The 26,463-nt window shown below is 40.8% G+C and overlaps 1 protein-coding gene across 4 annotated transcripts; it reads left to right on the top strand.

Annotated features, from left to right (window-relative positions):
• The first annotated feature begins 84 nt into the window (after positions 1-84).
• On the top strand, positions 85-26,463 carry LOC130164210 (uncharacterized). 4 transcript variants are annotated; one of them, XM_056368772.1, is made up of 35 exons: positions 85-169; positions 2,226-4,484; positions 5,976-6,037; positions 6,693-6,731; positions 6,850-7,038; positions 7,199-7,509; positions 7,907-8,196; positions 8,450-8,584; positions 8,794-8,892; positions 9,218-9,255; positions 9,864-11,017; positions 11,584-11,961; positions 12,089-12,123; positions 12,707-12,859; positions 13,237-13,365; positions 13,453-13,491; positions 13,664-13,789; positions 13,876-14,002; positions 14,091-14,261; positions 14,354-14,388; positions 14,972-15,136; positions 15,237-15,371; positions 15,667-15,705; positions 15,793-15,933; positions 16,157-16,251; positions 16,446-16,469; positions 16,971-17,514; positions 18,122-18,184; positions 18,453-22,028; positions 22,166-22,274; positions 22,369-22,485; positions 22,662-22,976; positions 23,672-23,788; positions 23,882-24,003; positions 25,148-26,463. In XM_056368772.1, exons 2-35 carry the CDS (start codon positions 2,526-2,528, stop codon positions 25,220-25,222), a joined length of 11,106 nt encoding a protein of 3,701 aa, XP_056224747.1. In that variant the 5' UTR covers positions 85-169; positions 2,226-2,525; the 3' UTR covers positions 25,223-26,463. The 4 variants fall into 4 exon arrangements, with proteins under 4 accessions (XP_056224747.1, XP_056224749.1, XP_056224748.1 ...); XM_056368774.1 differs by lacking the exon at positions 85-169 and having other exon boundaries at positions 191-4,484; positions 22,782-22,976; XM_056368773.1 differs by lacking the exon at positions 85-169 and having other exon boundaries at positions 192-4,484; positions 7,907-8,172.

Here is a 26,463-nt window from a genome sequence, read left to right as displayed (position 1 = left end):
TTTTGCAGTTCTCAGATTGTCTTTCATCGTACGTGCTTTTACTCTGAAGGCTGGTCACCAAACCGGAAGTGTTAACGGTGTTGAGGCAGCTGAGATTTCCTGCCAGCAAACGACCCGAACACGACTTTCAGCACTCCGAAGCTCAAATATATAACACAAATAACGACAGGTAATGTAACAAAAACAATATTATAAAAACACGCAGCTATGCACTCGCAGCTACAGTTGGTTTACTCGGTGTTTGTCAAACAATGACCGTGTATGTTCATTACCGGACCTTGCTGAAGCCAAACATTAGCACTTGCTAGCTGTAGCTAGTTTAGCTACGTTTCAATTCTCGAACATCAGTGGTGGTTATGTTTCTCTAATATTTAGAGCTTCAAATGAGATAAATACTGATTAACCTATTGACTGTCACTAACGGTCAAAGTATATCGCTTGTATTCATTGAAAAGCTGTGCTGATGTGACGCAGATTAATAAACGGGTTACACTCCATGGATTTTTTTTCTTACTCGTTAAAGCCAAAAGGTATCTGCTGACATTAAATCTTGAGCAGTATAATGCAATCGATACAGACAGAATGCCAGCAATTAACTTTCGTGATGTTTATTTTCAGACTTGTTGAAAAAGCCCTTTTTACAGGAATTGTACTCTGTTACATTCAAGATACTGTTACTGAGGCCGCATGCATAATACCAGGAACCTGAAACCAGCCCAGATGCGTTTTTCTACTGCGACATGACTAAATGTCAGTCATGAAAAACTCACGAAGATCCAAGTCGTAATTACAACGGGGACACTCAGATTGTTGTGTAACTTCCAATATATCAGACCTTGCTACTGGAAACCAAACAAAAATTACTGCCTTATTACAGTGAATTTATGGATAAAGTGCTCTATCGTCATGCAAACAACTGCCTGCTCAAACTCTCCTTCAGTATTCTGTCTTTGAAGCGTTTTTGTAAATTTGACATGATGAATCATAAATAAGTATAACGCCAGGCATTTTTGTACGGCCTTCTTTGAAAGACATTCCTGGTGTCACTCACACCAGACCAATCACTTCAAAAAGTGGGTGCATTTGTCCGACGAGCACTTAATTTGAAACATATGGGGACTACAGTTTATGGTTGATTGCAAATTGGACTGCATTTTAATGAATGTTGTTTTTGTTTTTGTACTTGTTACTTGTGAGAAAACATGAGATTGCTTGATTTTCTCTGCTTATCAGAATGCATTCCCCTTTCTATTCTTTGCTGGAATTTCTATTCTGGGCGCAACAGCAGGGCCAGATGTATAATGGCAAATGTCTGTGAGTCACTCACTGACTGAGTGAGTGATCATAGTTGCACCATTGGACAGCTGAGTGCCAAGTGACTGGGTTTGAGTTTACCTATTGGCTGTTGCTCTTTTCAAAAATGAATTGGTGCAAACAACAGCGTATCAGGGCTTTTATGTAGTTAGTACTTTGCAAGAAAGGGGGTTCTCTATGTAACTGGGTGTATGTAAAAGGGTGAGAGCAGAAGTCCCTGGAAAGATTTGGAATGCAATAGTCAGTGGGTATTCAGCTTTATATAAGGTTCCTTCCTTGATTCTTCTTGATTGGACCATATAAGTTTGAGTTCCATATTGTGATGTTTTAGTTGAGGTGATGAATGCATCATGACACAAAATTTTTCAAAATCTCTGTAGATGATATTTAGGCCATCACATTGTAAATCACATGAATACAATTGTGACTCATTCTGTACAATTTCACTACACTGCCCAACCCATCTTGTCTTTTAGAGTCGTATCCGAAGTTCATTCTGATTTAGAATGTCGTTCAGTACCAGCGTTTAGCTCAGTGATGTAATGTGACTTTCTGAAATGGAAATTGTAGCTGTGAGATGTTAAATTTTGCAATGTGCTTTGTCTGTCTGCTGGTGCCAGTCTCAAATGAGCATGGAAAGGAAATAAATGAATTTGTCTCTGTTCTGGATGTTTTCTCTCAACAGCCATGACCTTGTTTTCTCTCTTTGTCTGTGCTTTGTTGCTTTTGCCTCACTTCTTCTTTCTTGCCAGTGAAGACAAGGAGAAAGACAGACTGAATCCCTCTCCGACAGGAAGCACCAGAGTGGACAAGTCCAAACAAGTCCTTCCAGATGATGGATGTAACCCAACCAAGACGCTGATGTCCATGCCCATTAAATAACCGCTTTCTTTGTTTTCTTGACTTTTCAGCTTTGCGTTGCTATTGGAGCGTGGTGTCCCTTCTCCTATTCCTGGGCCCCTAACGAGCCCCCTACTTGGAGGGCTTACAGTGAGATTGTTCCTGATTGGACAGCAGTCTGCATCCTTGCGGCTGGCTCAATTAAAAGCCCAGCAAGCACTGATGCAAAATAAAATGCTCTCACTGTTGGCTGTCTAGCTGTGAACTTGACATCCAGTTCCAACCCACCTGCTCCCTACATATCTGCAACACTTCCCTACCCAACTGCTGACACCTTCAATGTCGTTAACCATCTGAATATTACAAACACCATGTCTCATCCCTTATATAACCCCTATGCCTCTGGGAACCAGAGTTCCACCCAGGGGCAATATGGACTCTCCACTATGCAGGCAGAGAGGGACCCTCGGAGGGCATCTCCCCACCTTGGACCTGGGTCTAGCTTCAGCTCTACTGGAACCTCTTCTACTACTTCTGCCAGCTCTGGAGGAATGATCCCGTCGTTGCTGACTCAGTCAGTCAGTTACAGGCCTGAACAGAGTAGGGCCATGATAGATGAGGACATAGAAAGGTCTGTAGATATGCATATTAGCAGAGCCAGAGAGGAGGTGAGGTATCTTGGCAAACCAACGCATCAGCCCATGGGCCAGGGCACTCACTTTACCAGCACTCAAAGAGATGAGTTTCTCTCCTCAGGCACAGAGATGACCTCCTATTCTATGTCTTCAACTTCTGCCCCTCCAGGACATAGACACTCTGATGTTGAAAGTGGCAGTAGCTCTTTGGACTGGTTGCCAAACTACAAAAGGTCAACTGCTGATGATTCCTCCAAATTTTACTCATCTGCTTCATCTAGCTACGTAGGCAGTTCTGACGGTAGGTTTAATTCCTCAAGTGAAAGGGAACGTGATTTGCAGTCCATTCCAGGGTTGGGTGATTATGACTATCCAGTGCCAGACAAATCTGCGGCCTCTACTGAGTCAAGTCGCCCCAAGTACACTTCTGAATCAGCTGCTAACATCCTTTTGCACTTCGGACTTGAAAAAGAGGATTTGGAACATCTCATCTCTTACCCTGAAGACCAGATCACCCCTGCCAACCTGCCGTTCATATTGCGCCAAATCCGCATTCAGAAGGCCAAGAGAGCTGCAACTGCAGTTCAGTCAAAACCGTACCTGGAACCCCAGCCCACCAGAGGTGTGAGTGGAATGGACAGGATGAGTAGTTCTGGAGGGGCAGGGCTACGCCCGGAGGAAATGTCATCGGCTATTCTCCAGCCCAGTAAAGTGATTGACTATGGACATACTGGCAAATATGCTGGAGGGGTTATGGATGAGATTGGAATGACCAGTGTCACAAGAGCTAACAGTGGTGGGAGTGGCAGTATGTTGTTGGTGGACACTTACAATAGTAGCAGTCACGGTCGAGAACCACCGCAAAAAAATATGACAGAGGTTAAAAGCAGTTCCTTGGGTTCTTCACATGATCAAGGTAGCTCTGTTACCAGCTCTTCATACAGTTCAAAACTGAGCCCTGTAGCTCCCCTAAGCAATGATCCAGCTAAACAATTGCCGACTCAACCACAGCAGACTTCTCAAACAATCCTGAGCTCTTTCTCTCTACCAAAGAAAGACACAGACATAAGAGTATTCAAGTCTGAACCCTCCACTCCCCTTCCTTTGAAAGAACCAAAGGAAGATGGCCAGTCAACGTCGAAAGCCCAACCATCCTGCACTTTGTTCCACGGTGTGCATCCTGGCCGACCTGGTCTTGTGCTCATTGGAAACAATGACACCAGTGGCACTAAGGATCAGGGTAAAGGTCGAGGTAAAGGGTCAACAGTTGCTGAGCAGATGAAGAAGCAGCAGACGCAACAGCAAAAGAAGCAGAAGCAGCACATTCAGCAGCAGGCACAGAAGCAGCCAGTACCGCAGATGGGACAAACGTGGCCTCCAGTTTATTCTGCTGCGCAACCGGTTCCTCCTGCTTCTTTCATCCCCAGCAGCACAGATGCCTCACGTACCATGCATCGTTCAATGTTTATCCTCGGCGATCCTCGCCTCGTTATTCCTCCAGCTTCACCTCAGCCAATCCCGAGCCCGGTGAACTTCAGTCAGTTGCTGCCGCCTTCCAACAGGCAGAGTCGACCACAGCGGCCAGTCTCCAAGGGTCTGCCAACGCCGGCCATGATGCATGATTATGCGGCGGCCACACCGAGAGTCTTTCCACATACCTGTTCTCTGTGTTACAAAGAATGTACTCATATGAAGGTGAGTGGAAGACTGCACTCTGTTTTCTCTCCCTTTAGGAAATTTTGGATTATTTGATTTAATGTTGTTGTTGATTGTAACATACCTTTTTAAATGATTTCATTTTTTAGTTTGTTTGAAAGTACTGAAGTGTTTGAATTTTTTTTAAAGCCTAAGGGTGATCGTATTTAATTTATGTAAAATATTCTTTGAATTTTAATGGATCTGTAATTACTTTTGGATTATTCTACTGAAAAGCTTGACATGACCTATAAGCAGGGTACCATTTTGCAAAAACAAACTTGGATTGCAAACACTGTGAGAGAATGTTTAAACCTGTTCCTATTTTCATGTACTCCGAATGAATTATGTTGTGCCAAACTGTCAAGGATGCCAGACTGACTATTGTTAGCTCTAATACACAATCATAATGTCTTGATTTACATGACTTGATTGACTGATTAAAAGCTGTCGTTAGAACATCAGTGTCTAGTTTAGCCAGAAGAAGTTAAATGTGTAATGGCCAACGCCACATTCACGGTGACTGCATACTTATTTGTAAAATAATGAGAACTGGCCATCGTCTGAGATGATTGTCATGAACAGGACCAAGGGATCGATGTGACGTGGAAAAATCTGCAGACCAAGAACAACTAATGCATCAGAAGATGACGGAAGACAGCTGTTTCCCCTATTCTGACTTTTTAACTACTTACTTGGAGCTGAGCTTCCCTTTTTGTTGTATTAAGTATTTTGATAGCCCACCAGCAGCCATTTTACTTCAAATGTCACAAAATCAGCAGAGATTTTTTATTTTTTTATTTTTTTTTATTGACCATTTGTTTGCTGTTTTTCTCCCTCCTTTTGGGACATCGCATTTCATATTTTGGCTACTCAGCAACGACCAGCTGCTCCTTCTCCCCGGTCTCCACATCTACCTGCCTCTACTCCAGACGTGTGGTTTTGTCCTGATCCATACTTGATAGTGACCTCTGCTGAGATAACCTGAAGAGCCAGACATCGCAAAATCAAGAGCCAAAGAAGACCTTTTCATTTTGGTTGTTACTGGCACTGTGACACCTGTGTTTTTCATGTGTTTCATGATAAAGACTTCTTGTTCTTCCAACTCAAGCTGAGTCAGCTTTTACAATAAAGGTTTAATGTTTTTGTTCATATCCAGGTATTATATTTGTTTCCATGCTTATTTCATAGCATTGTTTGTACTATAAGACGTCACTTAGACACAGCTTTTTATTTACTTTCTGAGTTGTTAGAGCCAGACTTGATATGAACATGTATCAACAAAGTTTTCTTGTTTCGAATGTGATATCTCAGCAATGTAATTGGACACTTTTTAAAGGGTAAAGCATTGGAACAAAACAAAGCTCTAAGAAATGTCTTTAATTTAATGTTGTATAAACAAAAATTTGTGTCATGGCAGTTGAGATATTTAAGCTCATAGCAGCTGTGATGAGGTCTATCTAAATGCTGTGTGTTTGTTTTTCTAACTAGGATTGGCTCTCCCACCAGAACACCGGCCTTCACCTTGAGAGCTGCAAAATCCTGCGAGCACAGTCAGTCTTTTTTTCTTTCTTATAGTTTTTCACTTTATTGTTATTGTTTGATAAATAAGCGCCAATGTACTGAAGTGGAAACACTGGACAGAAAGAATCCTATGGATTGTTTGTCCCTGATGAATTTGTACTGTGTAGTGTGTAATGTTGGCGCAGACTGCATACAGATGGGTGACAAATTCGAGGAGAAGGGCACAGGGCACAAGGTGTCACTAAATGGTATTCATCGCTCAGTAGAGTTCCAGAGACTTGTAGAATCAATGCCAAGGCACATTGAAGTTGTTCAGGTGGCGCATGGTGGACCAATACCTTATTAAGACACTATATGTAGGTTTTCCCTCTAATTTGTCACTCGTCTGTAGCTAATTGCAGTAGTTATCTGCGTGCCTTGAATGTCTTTCGTGAACCCATACTGTTAAGAGGCTAGTCTTCTCTCAGGGTTCATGATTATGCTGTCTATTCTGTACTAACAGTCTACGAAAACGGTACAATTTCTTGATACCATTTGACTCTAGAAGTGTCACCTGAATACCATTGCTTCATGAAAGTCTACCTCAATGCAGATATCTTAGCCTTTTGTCAAAATGTGACCTGTTTGCTGTTGTAATGGGTGTGTGTTCAGACTGTTTTGTTTTTCATTGTTTGTTTTTCACAGATACCCAGATTGGGATGGTGAGATAATACTTGAGTCCAGGTACATTTTTCATTCTTTAATAGTAACCACACCAGTTGAAAACCAGTACAGTGCTGATTTTTGGAAAAAAAATTGTCTTTCATTCACCTTTGCTTATTTTGTGCCATGTTCTCTTCAGTGCCGCAGGAAAAGATAAGGCAAGCAAGGCAGCGTCCTCAACTGCTGCCCAGACTTCCCAACATCGTCATCAGAAAACCAGGCATGGAAGCCGCTCCCGTTCCCACTCACCTAGTCCCCGAAGACACCATGAAAGAAGAGAGAAACGCAGCCGATCACGATCACCGCACAGCTCCAGATACACTCGCAGGTCTGTGAGACACAAATTCTGATATGAGCAATATTATAGGTTAACAGAAGAGATTCCACTTGGCATTATATTGTGAAATCTGCATCAACATTCATTTGAATGTGACTTAAGAAATGTTTTTGTGAAACGTTTGATAACCATTTATGAATTTATCCTTCAGTTCCCGGTCTCGTTCTCGCTCTCCACGGTATGACCGTCTTACGTTCTCTCGATATCGGTCACGTTCAAGGAGCTTTGAGAGACGATCCTCACCGAGGAGGAGAGATGAGAAACGGTCTTCGCCAAGACGAAATGAGGAGAAGCGACCATCTCCGAGGAGCCGTGAAAGAAGATCCCCAAGGAGGGGTGATGAGAGACGATCATCTCCTAGAAGAAGCCGTGAAAGACGATCTTCCACAGAGAGGTCGTCCCCTCAACGTAAGAGGTCGAGCAGTGCAGAGATACTGGCGAAGAAACTACTGGAAAAATCAGGTTTGAGAAACTGCAAAAATTTTAATTTCTATCAAGTGTGCATGCCACAAATATAAACTGTTATTGTCATTCATATATAATATAAAAGGGATAATATACGTTTGTTGCACTTGTTCACCTTCTTATTTTTGAGAGTTAGATGAGAACATTAATACCCTTCTCTTATACAGTAAATATTAACCTACAGCCAGCAGAGGTGAGCATAGATAATGGAAATGGGGAAAGGGTTAACTTGACTCTATCTAAATCCGCCAACCAACATCCTGGCTTTGTATCACTTTATGATAATATGGTTATTATATCTACATTTTATGTAATTCAACCGCTCCCAGGTCCCGTGGAAACTCCCAAACACTGCAGTTTTGTCTGACAGTGTTTTTCACCTTTGTCCCTCTAGCTGTCCAGTCATTGTCAAAAGAGTCTGATCTGGAGGCTGTAGTTAAAACTCTAGCTCCTGCCTTACTGGCTGAGTTAGCCAAGATGAAGTCTTCCTCATCATCATCATCCAATTCGTCACCCAAAGGAGGAAAACGCTCCCAGTCTTCTCCCTCTGCTGGGGGAAAAAGTTCATCCTCTGCTGCCTCTTCGTACTCTTCAACAGCAAGGAAGAAGGAAATGACAACAATGTCTTCCAAAGCAAAGCCCAGTCTGCAGAAGAACGAGGCAAGTGCTTCTACAAAGACTAAGGTTGGTGTGTGTGTGTGTGTGTGTGTGTGTGTGCGCGCGCGCATGTGCGTGCGTGTGTGTGTTTACTAATTTGTCAGGGAATTTTGGCAACAGTCTATAGCTGGTAAATTTATTTTTTGTGACATAATGTTTAGATCAATGACATCAAAAGAAGATGCATCTTTTTCCTTCTAATCATTAAAAGACAGTCATTTTCAATTGTCAATTTATGATAAAGAGATCTTTAATTGGTTTTCTCTCTCTCTTTACTCAGTTGGGTAAATCTTCACCTCCAACCATGGTGAAGCTAGAAGGGATTTATCCTTCTCTCTCTCACAATGATGTGGTCAATGCTGTGGAGCAGTTTGGAAAAACAAAATCAGTCGTACTGTTTCGGTCTACACTGGCGGTATGTATAGAGACAGTTAAAAGTGAGTTTTTGCTATCAAAACATGCTATCACAGAAGAAAAAGAGCAAATATTCACATTTGAGAAGCTATAGAAGCTGACTAAAACGTAAGGGTGAACTGTCAATTTCTGTCTGTAGTCTGTTTGGATGTAGTGAATCCTGATGGTTGTAGTAATACAAACGTATATGTGTTTGATGTGTACATGAAGGCAATCGTGTGTTTCGAGAAAGAGGAGGATGCTAAGAAACTGAAGAGTGTAAAGAGCTTCGACATGAAAGGAATGATCGTCAATGTTGCCAGAGAAAAGGTATTACACTTTATCTGTCTTTCTGTCCATGTCCAAGGGAAATATATAGTCTAAAGTTCTTTGGACAGTTGCACAATTTTTGGTCTTCAGACTCTCATTTTCAGCACATTCAATTTGGAATAAAATAATGGATACTGCATTAAAGTTCCAAGTGTCAGCTTTAATATGTATATACCTGTGTATTTTATTTCAAATTGAATGTGCTGAAGCATAAAGCCTGAAGAATGCGTTACTGTGAAAATACTTATGGTGTGGACTGTGTTTATTGACAGTGTCAATAATCAGATTAATCTAGAATAACAAATGTCATTTGGTTTGTTTACAGGACACTGTTTCTAAGGAGCGAAAGACGACTTCTCAGAAGTAAGATATGCTTCAAACAAACCTCTTTTTAACAGTGATGGAGGCTAGATGTTTTATCTCGTCCTTGTCAGTATATTACTGTAAATATTCAGTCACTGTCTGTCCGCCTTGTCTCCTCAGTAAAAAAAAAAAAATCCATTTTTTTCTAAGAGTCTTTCCAACTTAGAGTATATACAGTATATTCAGAATTTACTGCTCTTGGTTTTATTCACCTTTTGGGAATTTACCTCATAACAAAAATCAGTGAACATTTAGTGTGCACATGGGATGGACACGAGTTAAATTACACTTTTTACTACAACAACCAAAATGAATAACTAAAAATCTAGACACAGGAAGATTTTATTTTCTGTAAACTCTACAGGAATGATCTACACGATACTGTGTCCACCTCCTGTATGTTGAATGTCATTCGGTTTGTTAATTTAAAAACAAACAATAGGTAACACATGGACTAACAGTCATCACAGGACAGGAAGTCAACTTTTGAAAGACAGTGCGATCTTATTGTGAAGAGCATATAAAAAAATATCCAAACCATTCCCTTGAACTTCCATTTTTTAATTATTCTCCTGCTTTACAACCATTTAACTTTCTTTTGTTCACAGAAACCCAGCCATTTCCAGTGTCTCCAAACCTCAAACCACTAAATCCACAACTACCAGTACTCCCACAAAGGATGTTCTCCCTACAGCTCACAAAACTTTGCCTAATTGCCCTGCAAAGCCTTTATCTTTACCCTCTGAAGCCAGCAACGTTGCAACAGGTAACATTAAAAGTGAGAAAACTGCTGCCAAAGGCTCAGTTAAAGGCTCAGCAAATGTTACTAAAGCAAAGGTCTTGGTTTCCAAAGCAAAAAATGTCTCAACCCGGCCGAAAGCTAAAACGGTAAAAAGTGTGGCCCCGCAGAAAGAGACAGCCATGGTTGATGAATCAGCAACTAGGACTGTTGCTGGACCAACTAAAGGTGCAAATGTCTTGGTGTCCAAAGCAGAAACAGCCTCAAATTCCCAGAAACCCAAAAAACTGGAGGAAAATTTGCCTGCAGGAGGAGTTGTGACGCAAGAAAAGGTGGAAGAAACAGCTGCAAAAGCCATAAATGTGCCATCCAAATCTATGGCTTCAGAAAATCTCCCTGATGTAGAGACGTCCAAGTCTAAAGAATTGGAAACAAAGGCTCTAGAACCTGTAGTGGTGCTGGAAGACATGGCCAAGGTTGTTGAAACAGGAAATGTGACAGTTTCTGAATTGAAGCACCAAGCAGAACTTGCCAAGGTTGATGTTGAGGTGAAAGAAGCCAAAGACACTGAACCAATGGAGTTTGGGGTAACAGGAGTTGAAGTTGCAGAGACCATGGAAGTTAAAAGTTGTGCTGATAAAGGGGAAAAACAGACAAATCCAGAGACTGTACCAGCCAAATACAGTGAGAGTCCACCATCAACCACTAAAGATGAGACCAGACCAGATTTGTCTCCGCCTAAACCTTCTACTGTTCCATCTCAAACCACAGAGGGAGTTCTTAATCCTTCAGCCATTGATACTCAGAGTCCTCAGACCATCATTAGAACTCCAGAAACCTCTTTCAAAGCTTCATCACAAGTCCAGCAAAGTACTCTGCCAGAACCAGAATCATCTGTACAAGGGCTGGAGACCAAGACAAATGCTTCACAAATCCAGCAGCAGGCTGCATCAAACTCAACTGAAGCTGCTGTAGAAGCAAAGTTGACTGTCGAAGGAGTGGAGACAAAAACAACTCAAAAAGGTATGTTTGTGACCATTTGATGGCAATAATCTAGATGAAAAGACAAAAACGGTGTTAGTCAGTTTGTCAATGGTTTCTGACTTCCCTACCCAGTCTAGGGCTCTAAGCCACAAGCCTATTGGGTCCTACTGAAGATGTTAAAACTGATACATACTTGGATTTCTAGAAAAGGCAATTGATGTCTGAAAACAGCTGTAGGTTTTACGAAATGTTAATTAATCTGAGGTAAATAGGTTGTTTGTTGTAGCAGATTATAGGGTATTTATAGTAGCAGACAGTGTATGTTGTTATTGCTATCGTTACACACAACTGTTGTATGGCCACTTGTGGCTCCGTCCCACTAAACTTTATTTTCAAATACACTGTAGTTCTATATGTTTTAATTAACACATATCTCAGGAACGTGTCTCAGATATCATTCTACTTAGATTGAAAATTAGACTATGGGTCATGTTCATGGTCAAGGTCTACTTTTTGGTGTCAGCCTGGATCCAACAGATGTAGAGGGTTTAGTGGCAATGTTGATGATCTTTGAAAATATTCATCTTAAACTTGCTCTTTTAAAGATCCTGCATCTGCCATTAAGACCCAAAGAGATCCATCATCAGGAGTGGATGCCTCCAAGGCTGTCAGCAAGGTTTCAGCTGCGTTGACTGAAGTAGCCGCATCTGCCAAAACTGAGCCAATAACTGCAGCAGTGACCAAACAGCAACTGGGAGCAAACTCACCCTCTTCAGCTGCAGAAGTGAGTGCACAGCAACTGGCAGGAACCTTGTCTTCTCCACCTGCAGCAGTGAGTGAGCAGCAACTGGCAGGCACCTCATCCTCTTCAGCTGCAGCAGTGAGCAAGCCGCAAGCGGCAGGAACCTCGTCTTCTTCAGCTGCAGTTACCCCTCTGACTGTTGGGGAGATGGTAGAAAAGCACCTGCATCAAAATAAAATCAGTAAGAAATCCAAGAAAGAGACTGAGTTTGTCTCACTGGAGTCATTAACTATATTAAGATCATACATATCTACAGTTGCAGGTGATCCTAATTCATATTTTTGTCTATTTTTCGCTTTCTTTTTCAGCGTGCCTCAAGAATAAAACCTGCTTCTTACCAAAAGTAGGTTTTCTCAACTCCCCTTTTATGAACTACTGCAGTATTTAAACATGTAGTTTGTTTTGGTTCGGTTATGATCTGCTCCTCAGTTGATGCAATAGGCATTGATATGTACTAAAATCTCTTGAATGGGTGTGAATGTAATTTTGCACAGCATATCTGCAGGTCTTGAACAGTCTTAAATTAAAATGAATTAATTCAGTTCTAAAAAAGGCCCCAGAAGTTATAAAGATGTCTTAAAATTTATATCAAAGAATTTCTTTTGCCTGTAGGCAGTAAGGTTCAAATGTTTTTTGTATCCGATTCTAGTTTATTTGTTTATAATAGCATTAATAATAACATATAGTGATCCTTTAGTTCACAAAGGGCGTAAAGCTTGGTTATGTCACAATGATGACTCCTGTCACTTCCTGTAACAGATTTAGTGAGGTCTTAGGATCCATTCCCACTTTTCGCCTTAGTCTGACTGCGAGAACGTCACTGTTAGTAAAATAATTAATCCAGTCTTATGTTGTCACTAAAATGCCCAAACAAAACTTCAGTAACATTTTGTCTTTTTTTTTTCTTTCTTCCTCCATTTTCCCAGTTTTTTTCACTTGGTAAGAAGCAGCTGCTCATAACCAACCTGCCAAAGTATTACGATGGCTGCTACACAGTAGAAGACCTCGCCAACCTGCTCGTTCCATTTGGATTTGAATATAAAGATGACAACATCTATGTGTTTCCTCAGGCTTGCATGGTAGGCACCAGGTTATTAATCTGCATCGGTTTGGTTTATTAATCCTGTATTTTTACTGTCATCTCTTAGTCCCCTCGATCAGCTTCTTGTGTCATTTGTTGGATGGTCTTTTTGTTTGTTTTGTTGTTTTTGTGTGGTTTTGTGCGTTTCTACTTCTAAACTGGGTTATGTAACATTAAGTTTATTTTAATTATTACTCTAACTTGCAGTTGAACATCAGTTATTGTGAGATCTTTGCATACTCATTGTAATAAATACACTATTGGTTCCTGTATCATTTTCAGACTGATTTTAACTCTTATATTACTATTACAAACATGTATGTAATCTGTCAGTATAATTGATAATACATTTTTGTTTCTGGTTTTCCTCTTAAGGCCTTTGCTGTGATGCCAACAGTGCAGGATGTGCACAAGCTTTTGACTTTCACCAGACGGAATCGCATGACTCTTAAAAACTCCAGACTGGCGGTGCGTGTAGTGGATGGCGGCATAACAATGTCACCGGTGAGCATGTACACGACACTGATTGATTTTATTGACAGGTTTTTATCGATGTTTAGTATATTTAATACTCTGATGTTTTTGTTTCAGCTTGGGTTTTATAAATCAGTGATGAAGCGGATGAATTCTGTAAGTAACAAACACAATTACTTTCCCAGTGATTATGTAAAAGACTCATCCCCAGTTTTCAAAATGAACTTGGACTTTAAAAGAACTACTGAATATAACTTTGTGCGTTTAGAGTAATTTTTAAAGTTTCAAAATTTCAAAAAGTCTAAATGTTCATTTGTTCTTGACACAGCCGGTGCTTGATGATGGAGAAAGAACAATCTACATCAAGAACATTTCACCAAGCGAGGCCAAAGACCTCAGGGAAGCTTTGAAAAAAATCGATTCTGTCAGAAACTACATGCCTCTCCTGAACAAGGTATAAACATAAACACACAAGCACATGTGTTTTAGGGAATTTAAAAAGATTTCCTGTTCTTCTTATCTGTCCTATATGTGTTTCAGGTGTTTATTGAATTTGAGTCCAATCGTGATGCTGATCGGCTCGGAGTTTGGTACAGCCTCCTGAAACAGGCCCCTGCTCACACAGTCTACAGGCTGAAAACGCCACACTGCGACTCCACAGCTCTACGTAAGTCTTCATGTCAGGAAATAAAAACTGTCGTCACTCTTCAGATACATTCAAACAATACACCCCTTCTTGTTTTTTGTTCTTGCAGCACCGAGACTTGCCGCAAATGCTATTCCGGACAGCAAGGATGTTGTTGCCGGGACAACTATCCCAACAACAAAATTTGGTGTTCCACAGGGTAGCATTTCACCGTTCTGCGTCACGTTGACAGCTAGTCCCTTTGTGTTCCCTACCATGTCCCCTTGGTTCATCATCCCAGGTAAGAGACAGCTGGAGACAATATTTAACTTCCAAATTTAACGTATTTACTTATTGTTCAGGAAAGTGACTGTGTTTGTTTTTGGTTCCCAGATCATCTGACGGTCAGAGAAATTGATGACATTGCGGTAAGCAGATTATTCCCGATAACTGCATCAATTTTTTTTGTTTGTTTTTTTATATTCATGTTGCAATGACATTCATTGAAAAAAAAAAACAGCTAAAGATATTGATTGATATTGGATTAAATTAGATAAAAGAAATATTAAGCTCCACATTAGGTGGTGTTGAACCTGGAGGATTTTATGCTCAGTTCAGATTTGCTGCTGGTTTAGAGGATGTAACTTAAATTACAACCTTACAGCAAGTTACTGTATGTTCAGATCGAAAGCAGCAAGAACGTCCAAGTGACCAGAAGTCAAACATTTTCTGTGTGAGCCAGTGTCAGAGAAAGCTGAAGTCCAGGCAACTTTATTTACCATAAAGTAAGTTAGCTATGATGCGATTCAGCAGCAACCAATCGGAATGTAGAAGTTCTCTACTCCAGAGAACACGCGTACACTTTTGAGCACCCACAGACTTCAACAGCATCCTTGGTAGGGCAGCCAGAGCAAATTTTTTTACTCACTGCTTTTGGTCTGAACGTCGTTAGGCAAAACCTAGTTTGACTCCTCCGGCTTTAACTTTTGTCTTGAACATTGTGTCCTGTAGAAGGCCAAGCGTCAAGGTTTCTTGATCCCCACAATCATGTTGACTGGTTTGCCTGAGGGAAGCTACAAGCATGAGGACGTCACCAAGTTGGTCTGGCCTTATTTCCCTAAACAAAATCTTCACTCCCTCTACTACAACGTGATAGTCCTGACACTGCAGAGGAGGGTAAGGAGAAGATGCCGCATTTTGATTGATTAAATTGAACTTTGTTGTTTGAATTAAACTAAGTCATAACTTTCTTTCTTTCTTCTCTCCTCGCCTCCAGGCTTTTGTGTATTTCAACAATTTGACTGCGTGCTGCAATTTTGTCCGAGATCACATCAGAAATCCTGTGTCTGTCGGAGGCTCCAGACTCCGCGTCCATTTCGTCTTGGAGCAGATGCATCCTGAATCAAGAGAGGTGTGGACACTGGGGTTCCTTGCTTCGCTTGTTTCTCCGTCTAATTTCTTTCTGTGATTTCCTCTAATTCTTTCTGTAGAAATTTTTGGATGGAAATAACAATAAAATGTTATAGTGTGGTTGTTGAAACTAGGAGTACTCCACAGACAAGCACAGAAATACATGTATGCATACAATCTGAACCATTTGGAGAACAATTGTTGGTTTTAAATACATTTTAAAATGCAGATATAATGTACGCTGCTTTAAAATGTGTTTTGACAACATCTCTCTGTGACTTGTCTTCTTTTTGCAGGAGCTCATGTATAAAACGCTGATGAAATGGAGCAACGCTGTAAGTCATAAATCATTTATTTTAATATGAAAGCAGCTATTTCTTTGCCTCCTTGGTCCTTAACACCAGCTGTTTGTTGTTTTCCAGCGTGTTCCTGATCCAGAGTCTCTGGAGGAGAGGCTGCTCTGTGTGGAGATCTCTGAGACAACCGTGGATATCGTCAAGATGGTCATGGAAGTGGTGGCGTCTATCGCTGCTTTTGTCAGCTTCCTGCCACTCGCTAACAGGGTACAACAATAACACAGCAACAGCAACACCTCCACTTTTTACATCTAAGCTTGGATAGAAAAGCCATTGTAACACACCTTTTAGTACCACAGTTCTGCTTGAATACACTCTGACTTCACATATAAAGGATCCTTACTTGTTGTTTTTCTCTTGTCACTTCATTTATTTCTTCTTCCTCACTCACTCTTTTCACTCCATGTCCATGACTGTCTTTCTACCTCAGATATGCGTTGAGATGGCTGACTCCAGCGGTGTAACACAGGTGGTGGAGAAGTACAACACTTTTTCACCGGACACTGTATCTAAAGTTGTAACTTGGTAAGTGTGTTCTTTAATTAGGGAGGGAGAAAAGGGAGTAAACGAGTTATAATTACCTATATGGTTATATAATTACCTATATATAGTGTTTGCCAACACAGGCTTTTATAAAAGGTTACCTCCTCATGTCTTTATTTTTTAATCTCCTGTCCTCATACCTAAACTGACAAACCTCTTTTTTTCCTTTTACACAGGAGTAAAGTTCAGCGTTTTGAGCCGTGAGTACATCACCCTGTAACTGATTCTTGTCAGGTTAACAAAGTCAAATCATGTAACCAAAATAACTGCTGACTGCTATGACCCACATTATTCTGGCTCCAGATCACATGTAATTGATTGACATAAACTATCAACGTATGCCCCAGAGTGATAAAAAAAATACTGCAAGGTTTATCAATGAGACAATTGAGAGAAAATGAACCTGCAAGTAACAAATTTGTTTGTTTGTTTTTTAAGCAAAAATACAATAGATTCTGTGGTTGCAGCTGCTCCAATGTGAGAGCCTTCTGGTTTTCTCTTTGTTAAATTAGTGTAATCTGAATATCCTTGGTTACTAGACTATCAGACAAAAACACATTTGATATCAGCAAGGACTCTGGAAATACGATGGGATGTGTTAACTATATGTTTGACGTCAACAGTTGGTGATATATTGGAAAAAGGTTTGCAGATTAATTTGATACTGAAAATGATTATTAGTTTTCTTTGTTTGATTTTAGTTTGAAGAGCCTAAAACAGCGCCTTGAAGACTCCAGTGAGATCACAATAAACCTTGAACTGGACACCGTAAATGATGAAGCCAAGCCCCCTCCTCCTTCTGAAGTTTCTGATAAAGGGCCCCAATCTGCTCTGCAAGCCAGTATTCCTGCTTCTGCTAAACCAGCAGCTCCTGCTGGATCCATCATTTGTGAATCAGGACCAAGTGCCACTGCCACAAGTGATGTAGCAATAAAGGAGGAGAGTGAGAAACTGGAAACTGCGATTACCATGGAATCCACCATTGCTTTTAAGGCAAATGAGGATGTAGAGAAAGCAGAAATAAAGAGGGAGGACGGGTCACCAACACCAATAGACGATACTGCTGATGGAAACACCGTCCCCGCTGCCTCCAGTCCCGCACTCTTAGCCACAAGTCTGGTCAAATCTGAAGAAAACACCACAGAACTCCTTCATATTGACCAGGACATATTCAATGCCCTTACAGCAGCAGTTCGCCAGCACAGACTTACACGAGGAAGCAGGACACACAGTGAAGAGAAACAGGTGACGCCTGACTTTAAAGCTCACTCAGCATTTAAATGTGACTAATAGCATATTTGTACAGTACTAGTCACTGAGATCAAATTTCCCCCCATTCTGATATTTAATTTCTTCATTAAGTGAAGCTGCTGAACTGTACCTGAAGGATTTAATGGATTTTACTGCTGCCACATGATTGGTTGATTGGCTAATAGCACAAGTAATGTGTTCCTAATGAAGAATTTAATGGGAACCAAGGGGACCCAATGGTGGGAAGTCAAGCACAACACCACATTGTTAATTTTGGGCTTTTCATATTTGTGGACAATAGCAAAAGTATGAAATAACACCAGTCTTATTTTTGAAACAACGTTTAAGTGTGACACACCAGCATACAGGTTTGCTGCCTTTGTCAAAGAAGTACTTGGAGCAAAGCTAAACAATATATAAATGAGTGATGCGGATGTCTCATTAACAATATGCACTGCATGCACTGGAAAGGTTGACTTGCATTATGCCTGGGAGGCATAAACATTGAAATTCGCTGTACAATTTTGCCTTTATGTTTGATTTCACCTGTCACTAATCCAGCAATATTGGCCATCTCTTTTTTAATATTTTTTTTTTGTAGAGTTTTGGCAAAAGCAACCTGGGCTCTAAAGGTGTGAAGGATGGAGACACACCACAAGAAAGGGTAAACATCTGTGCTTTTTGATTAAACATTCTATCCTTTATTTTTTACTTACTTTTATTAAACGTTCCTCTACACAGAGAATGAGACTCCCGATCACCAATGATACGATTCTCTCAGAATTTGCTCATGACACTTATGTGTTGTCTTTTTCACCAGTCTTTGTTAAAAACTATTATTTGCAATAAATCAATAGGTCAAACTATCAAGTATATTTGATTACTGAGGTAATTGTCTCAGAGATTGTATTCCTTCTTTGTTCTCGATCCAGGGTCAAAGTGATTTTACAGATGACGTGATTTCTCCAGACGCCTACCTTTTTGATGAGCAAAATTTCAACATGGAGGACTTTGTCACTGTTGATGAAGTTGGCGATGTGGAAGACAGAAGCCCTGACCACCAGAGCTCCTCCTTTTCCAAGCAGTCCTCCAGAGGGAAAAAAGAGAGGCAAAGCTCAGACACATCATGTACTGCCAAACAAACTTCGAAAAGGTCCTTGAAAGACCCTATGAGCTCAGCCTCTTCCTCATCCTCTTCTTCCTCCTCATCCAAGTCGACTAAAGACTCCATGAAGAGAAGCTCGTCTTCTAAATCGACCTCTGCGTCACCAAAAAAGGCCAAGGACTCATCTGAACCCACCAAACCCTCATCCTATGCCAGTGTTAGTAAAACCTCTGCCTCTTCCTCACTGTGTCTTGAAACCTCTTCCTCTCCTGGTCCAAAAGCAGAACAGAGCAAGACAAAATCTCCTGTCAAAGCATCTACTACATCTTCCTCGAGTTGTAGGACCCAATCGTCCTCTACTACACATGAAATTGAAAAGATGGCATCAATAAAGACTCATCCTGAGTCACATAGAGAAGCAAAAGCCACAGAGAGTGCAGTGGTAAAGTCTGACCACAAGGTGTCAGAAGAGGCCATTGCTGCAAAAACTGTTGAGTCAGAGTCAAAAATAGAAACATCATCAGAGATGCATCCACCTGCACAGGGACGGGGGTTAGAGTTGAGCCAATCCCAGAGGTTTGAGATTGATGCTAAAGACAACACACTCAACGACCTGGAGAAAAGGAAAGAGAGAAGGAAAGAAGATGATGTTGGCAAACATCCAGAGGAGGAGGAGGATGATGACGCTGAAAATTATCAAATCCTTGATTCACTTGATGACCAAACAGATGAACAGATGGATGATGGGAACCAAGTAGGAAGCTCTGAAACACAGATAATAGAGCCTGAGAATGACCGGAGTTTGCATGAGGAAACCTTAGACAAACAGGTCTTCGGCAGTGTTAATAATGAAGGCAAAGTCTGCCCTGAGGAGTGCAGTGAAAAGGAAGTGGGTGTTTCTTTTGAAACTGTCGACAGTGCTACTGAAGGTCAAGCCACAACAGGTCAAGAAGACAGTTACCCCGTTGAAGATAACAGTTCCACAGTAAAACAACTGTCTGAGGAAGATGTGATTCAAGTAGTCAACAAATCTGATGATAAATCTGCAGTTGAAGTTGCAATTATTAAAAACCAAGAGGCAAATAATGAAGATAGTATTCAAGTGTTGGATACAGGTAGCAAACAAGATCCAAGAGGTAAGGTAGATGGAAAGACTGGAAAACAAAAAGAAGAGGAGGTCAAAGGCAAAATGATTTCACCAGAATCCTGTAAAGCCTCCAAAGACGTGGAAAACCCTGAAGAACAAAAACCAAATGATGGAGACCAGCCTCTTGAAGTCTGTGACAATAAACACACTTTAAAAGACGTTGATAGCGACGTTCCTGAACATGAAACCTTTGAGATATTGGATTCAATTGACGATCAGGTGGTAATGGAAGATGACAGCCACAAACTTGAAACTCCCAGTGATCAGATGTCTAAAAAAGACATGGAAGAAGAGGAAGATACCTATGAGGTAATTGATTCTGTGGAAGATCAGCCAACAACTACAAAGACAGAGTCTGAGGCTGACAACAAGGAAAAAAGAACCAAAAAAGTGGAGCTGACTGCTAGACAAGATGATAGATCATCAAAGAGGAGTAGCCCCAGGACCAGAGCATCCAAAAGGGAAGAGAAGGAAAAATCACCAAAGAAGCAGGACAGGCCAGTTAAAAAATATGAAACGCGAATGAAGATGGACACCCCTGCAGGAGGTTCTAAAAAAGACAAAGAGATCAAAGAGGTCACTAAGGAAGTGTACAAAATAGTAGATTCTGTTGATGACGAACTGGTTCAAGATGCAGCCGCCACAGAAAGGTCTGGTAGAAGAAGGAGTGCGAGAGGAAAGAAAGAGGATAAAATGACATTGAATCTCACTGAAGCATCTGACAAACCTGATGGAGACGAGGAGGCTTCCTATGAAATTTTAGACTCTGTGGAGGACGAGACTGCTGCCGAAGAACCAACTTTTATGACAAGATCTACCAGAGGAAGAAGGGAAAGAACAACTAAGAGAGAGGCTTCCAATGAGAAAACAAAAATAGAAGACACACCAACAAGAAGGAGGAACACTCCTGCCAGGGAATCACGGGAAAAAACATTAAAGAAAGAGGAGATGGCACCTCAAAAAGAGTGTGTACCAACAAAGCAGAGTGACATTACTGTAGGAGAGGTAAGTCAAGAGGATTCTCTTTATGAAATATTAGACTCTGTGGAGGATGAGTTTGCTAAGGATGACCAGCCTGCTACAGGAGGAAAAGTGAAAAGGGGAAGACCAAAGAAAGAAATTAAATCATCTAAAAAAGACACTGTAACACTGAAGAAGGATGACAAAGGAGCATCTGAAAAAGTGGCTGATGAAGATGAGGTGACATATCAGATTCTTGATTCTGTGGAGGATGAGCTGGTTGACGATCCCCCCTCCACAGAACAGTCTGAGAGTCCGAGAAAGAACATTTCTAAGAACAACAACAAGCAAATAAAAAGCAAATCTCTCACAGGATCACCCAAACATGAGGAGGAGGATGAGGAGCCAATGTATGAGATCGTAGATTCTCTGGAAGATGATCAAGTACAGGAACAGTTGATGACCACAAAGGTGTCCAGTAGAAGGATGAAGGAAAGAACTAAGACAAAAGATGAAACTAGTTCAAAAGAGGATGCACCAACTGTAAAAGAAGACACACCAACATGTGGTACCAACAATGCTGAAGCACCCGAAAAAGGGGTCATCGGGGAAGAGATGATTGATGATCCATCTGCTGCAGAAGAGTCTGGTATGAGAGAGGAGGAGAGAACACCCAAAATAGACACTAAAAAAGAGGGCAAATCAACAACCAAGTCCCGATGTGATACTGCAACACCAGCAGAGGAGAAGAATCAAACGCTGTCCACGAAAGATGACACGACAGCTGCAGCGAGCGCTCTGGTGAACCTGGATGAAGTGAGCGAGGAGGAGGAGGATTACCCTGACGACACAGCCGAGGAGGAAGAACTGAGGAAGAGGCAAGCTGTCGCTAAAGAGAAGCAGCTCGCCAAGAAGCGAGAGAAGGAGCGGGAAGAGAGGAGGACCAGGGAGAGGGAGCGAAGGAGCCGGAGCAGTAGCAGCAGTAGCAGAGGAGGAGGAAGCAGTGGAGGAGGGACGAGGAAGGTGAAGGAGAGGGGAAGGGAAAAGGAGGAGAAGGTAGAGGTAGATGCCAAGGAGCTGGTAACTCTGGATGAGGTGGGAGCAGATGAGGCTGGAGAGGAAAGAGCAGCGGAGGGTCAAGAGTGGGATGAGGAGATCACGGAGGGAGAGCTGCAGACGCTCGTCACCCTGGATGAAATCGTAGAAGAGGAGGAAGAGGGAAAGGCTGAGGAAAGCACTCTGGAGGCCCGCCCACCCAGCAAGGAGGACGAATCAGTGGACTCCTTAAACCCAGAGGTAAAGATGGAGATTTAAAGTTTAATTTTCTTCCCTGGAGAAATTATATACAAGGCAAAACACAAATTTGACAACCTACAGCAGGTATTATATATACAGAAGCATTGACGCTAAAGGTCTCTTCTCTCTCTTTTTAGACTTTGGTGACTTTAGATGAAGCAGGTGATGATGAAGAAGAGAAGGCAGCCCAAGATGGAGCTGAAAAAACCTCAATATCTTCGAAACGCAAACACAATGTCGACACAGGTGTGTGTTACTCAGTCTTACTAAATGACACATTTAGAGTTTTAGTTTTGATGGTAGCCTGAAACCTTTTTTTTCTTTCTTTGATTTACTTTAGAGGAGAGTATGAACTTTGTCACAGTCGATGAGGTGGGAGAGGTTGAAGAGGAGGAGGAAGAAAAGGAAACGACCAGGACAAGAAGCCGAGCCAAGAAGAGAACCAGACAGTCCCCTGGTAACACAAACACATACGTCTATATCTTTTATACAATCATGTCATTACCCCAACTCTAATCTCTAGACTCAAAAATGAAAAAGGGGCGATGGAGCCCTATAATGTGAACGTTATTATTTTGCAGTTTCCCTTTCATTTAATGCTCAATTACTATATATTTTTTAAATTTACTATAGTGAGAAAATCTACTAGAGGGAAAAAAATTACAAAAGATGAGAGAGAAGAAGAAAAGGAATCAGCCGATACTGATATACCACCTCTCACTTCACTCGATGCCTCATCATCGTTGGACAAAGATCCGTCAGCGTTGTCAAGTGACAGCCAGCAAGAGATCCAGAAGGCAGAGGTGGAAAGAGCGAGCCATGCCAACATCGATGCTGCCTCTGCTGGGCAGGAGCTGCAACCTGAGCACCCTGAGAACCAGAGCCTGGAAGGATGTGTGGAGGAAGGAGAGGAGGAGAAGGAAGGAGGGAGCAGGGCAGACATTAAAGGTACAGCAAGCTGAGAGAATGACATAAGAGTTGTAGCACACATTTCACTCTAAGCCTTTTGTTTGTTTTGAACCAACAAAATGTGTCACAATAAAACTTCTCTGAAATTGCTGATTTTACATGTAGAACTGCAAATAATGATTATTTCTATTACCGATTAATTTTGTGTCTAAAATATGTCAGAAAATTGTGAAAAATTATTCCAACTTGGCATCCACATCCCAAAAATTTAGTTTTTATCAGAGAAGTAGAAAATTGGCGACTGAATATTTGGTGTTTTTGTTATAATAATTAATTTTAAATGATTAATCGATTATCAAAGTTTTTGCAGATTGATATTCTATGAAGTGATGAATTGTTTCAGTTTCATTTACGCCTACAACCAAAGATTATTTTTCTTTACTTACAATCAATTAACCCATAAAGCATCAAACAATCAAAGGTGATATAATTTCCCAAATCCCAAGATGATGTGTTCAGATATCTTGTCTTATTCAAACAGGTCAATCAGATATGACAGAAAATCCGTAAATCATTACATCTGAGAAGTTTTAAACAAGAGAGAACAATTAATTACTTATAAAAAGATATCAGTTGATAACTGATTGATTATCTGATGATTGATAAATTGACTATCGTTGCAGCTCCAGTATGATTGTCAGGGCTCATGATTGTTCTTTCCTCCGTTTCTTCAGCTGTGAGTAAAAGGAAGAGGGAGCTTGTCGGACCTGAAGCAAAGAGATCTCGTTCTCAGTCTCCTTGTGTTGCTGCTGACTTCAAACTGCCACCATTCAACCCCAACAACCCCCTTGGTGAGAAACACACACGATTTTATTTAATGATGATTAGGTTAAAATGTTTTGTTTTTGTTTTTCGTTTACATTCCTGTTTCTGTTTCTCTTCAGGTCGGGAGTTTGTGGTCCCCAAATCGGGGTATTTCTGTAATCTCTGCTCTGTCTTCTACCTGAACGAGAACTCGGCCAAGGAGCTCCACTGCAGCAGCCAGAGACACTACAACAACCTGCAGGTACAGACAAACACATAGTGGTGAGAGATCCAGCTGGTCTCAACCCTTTGATGCCCCACTGAATTTTGATACACAAAAAGTATAATAGTCAAACAATGGAAACGGGACATAAAAGAATAACAATTAAATAAATAACTCAGGCCATGCCTCACTACAGTAATCCTGTTCAGCCTATTGAAGCGTCGGTGTGATTTCCTTTTCTAATGATTATACTATGCATCTCTCGGGGTGCATTGCATCCTATGTTACATTTCCGGGGTTTCCCACAATTTACTTGGGCAGGCCGCCCAGGTATATCAACGGGCGCCCGAGTATATTTGCTGACTTATTTTGACATTTTATTTGTATTTTTTTTAATCCGTCAAAACAACACCATCTGCGATCTATTTAATATTTTCTACTCGCTCCCCTGCACCGTCGCGGACTGCTAAGTTACAAAGACGAACAGAAAGAGGGAAAGAGGGAGAGGCATGGTATTACGTTAGAGGACGTGGACTCGGTGGCTAGTGAACAGACAAGTCGGTTCCCAATTCCAGTTGGTGGTCAGTGCAGATGCTGGCACAGGTAATGAGACAGCTGAGGGAGAGGCAGACGCAGCAGGTCCCAGTGTGGTAAGAGCAATATGTCACTGCATCTTCGTCACTGAGGAATATTAAGTAAATGCGAACGTTGTGTTAACATTCACACGTATTTGTTGTTAGTCACACCAAGTCACTACATCAACAACGTAGTGACTGTTGAATGCTAAACTGGACATTCTCAGTTTAACTACTTGATGCTCAATGAACAGTGTTTTTTAAGTATTAAATACTAAAGTGTAGATTGAATTGATTTGTCTTACGTATACTCGGTTTTTTATCCAGTCGTCTCTTTACATTCACACGACATTGTGACCTGCAAGAAGTGATAAAACCCAGCAGGTTATCACCAGTCAGTCTCAGCTTTCTTAAGCAGACTCTAATTTAAATAGTTAAGTGCGTATGTAGAATATAGACCTGTCTGATACTGAGGTCATAGGGAATCAGTCGGCTGTTTGTCGGTAATATATCCTTGCCTACAGGGGGTATCGGCTAGCAACCACAACATACACAAAAGTAAACACACACATGTAGTCATACATTTTGTGTTCTTCCCCTTCTTTTAGAAACACTACCAGAAGCTTCAAAAGAAACCATCAAGAAGTTCAAGACAAAATTCTCAAGGCTCCATTTCTGACTGATCCAAATTCAGCTGACTTTTTTTTTGTTTGTTTTTTAAATAAAAATGTAAATCAAATGTGTAAAAGCCATATTGTTACAGTGGCTTAGGAAATAAAAAATTGCACCTCGTACCTTCTTTGATCTAAATATTGTAAGTTATACAGCTACCACAACCCTACGTATTTTGGGCTGGTTGGTCCCATTGGGATTAAAACTCCGTCCAACTCAACATAGGGGCTCATGAAAATTATTTTCTTGGTAACTGCTTAGTTTCTGTTGTGAAATAAAAGCTGCCAACCATCTTTACCTTGACTTTCATGTTTAAGTAATACAAATGTATAATCTTATTACATAATTTGAACATTTTGATGTTCCTAATACACCATGTAGCATCTTTTGAAGGATGGGCGTCTGGGTGTCTATTAAGTTATTTTGAAAGTCGTATAAATAAAGCATAAAGTTCAAGCTCGCACATGATGTCAAAAGGAGGTCAGATAACTGTTCACAACCACTCCAGCTTTATTAGTGCAAAGCCTGACCAAGCCAATTGGTTTATTAACTCTTACACTACCATTAGAATTGTTAAAAAACAATGAAAAAAGAAATGAGTTCACGAAAGTATGTAGAGAGAGTTTCCTATTGTTTATAGTTTCTCTTGTCCTTGTTAACAATAATTGACTGTCAAAGTCTAAATAAATCATAGAGTTTATTACTAGCCATGACAATCAGGCTGGTATTGTCTTTCTGAGGACAAGTTTTCTCACCATGATACCATCACAATTGTGCTAGATACAATCATCAAACTTTACAGGAAAGTATTTGTGTTTAAATGAAGAATATGGAGGCGATCTGACCCATTAGTACTCAGTTCTCTGGTGATAATGTAATAACTACTGAGCACTCTTGGGTCAGAATGTCAACATGTTGACGGGTGTCACAGCTGGTGTGATCCCATTGCAAACAGAAAATCCTATAGTTTTGATAAGCACATTATTAAGTTAAACATGTATTTTAATGAAAATGAAGAGGTGCCTGACGACAACTGACACTTAAGTCTTCTGAACTAATCAAATCTTGTGTAGTGAAAAGTCACTGTTTAGATTGACTTGGTAACTTGGTTTTCATTTAACCCAGACAAGGTCACTTGGGTGTTGGTTGCTGTGTCTTTTAACAAGGGTCCAATATGTTGACTTATTTCTGTTGTACAGTTTGCCTTGTCCTCTTTCTATAAAATATAAAATAAAACTTGTGTGTCTCATGA

Source organism: Seriola aureovittata, chromosome 23, assembly GCF_021018895.1.
Source record: "Seriola aureovittata isolate HTS-2021-v1 ecotype China chromosome 23, ASM2101889v1, whole genome shotgun sequence".
Classification (NCBI taxonomy): Eukaryota; Metazoa; Chordata; class Actinopteri; order Carangiformes; family Carangidae; genus Seriola; species Seriola aureovittata.
Note: the sequence above shows the minus strand (reverse complement) of the source record. Positions and strands in the feature narration are given on the sequence as shown.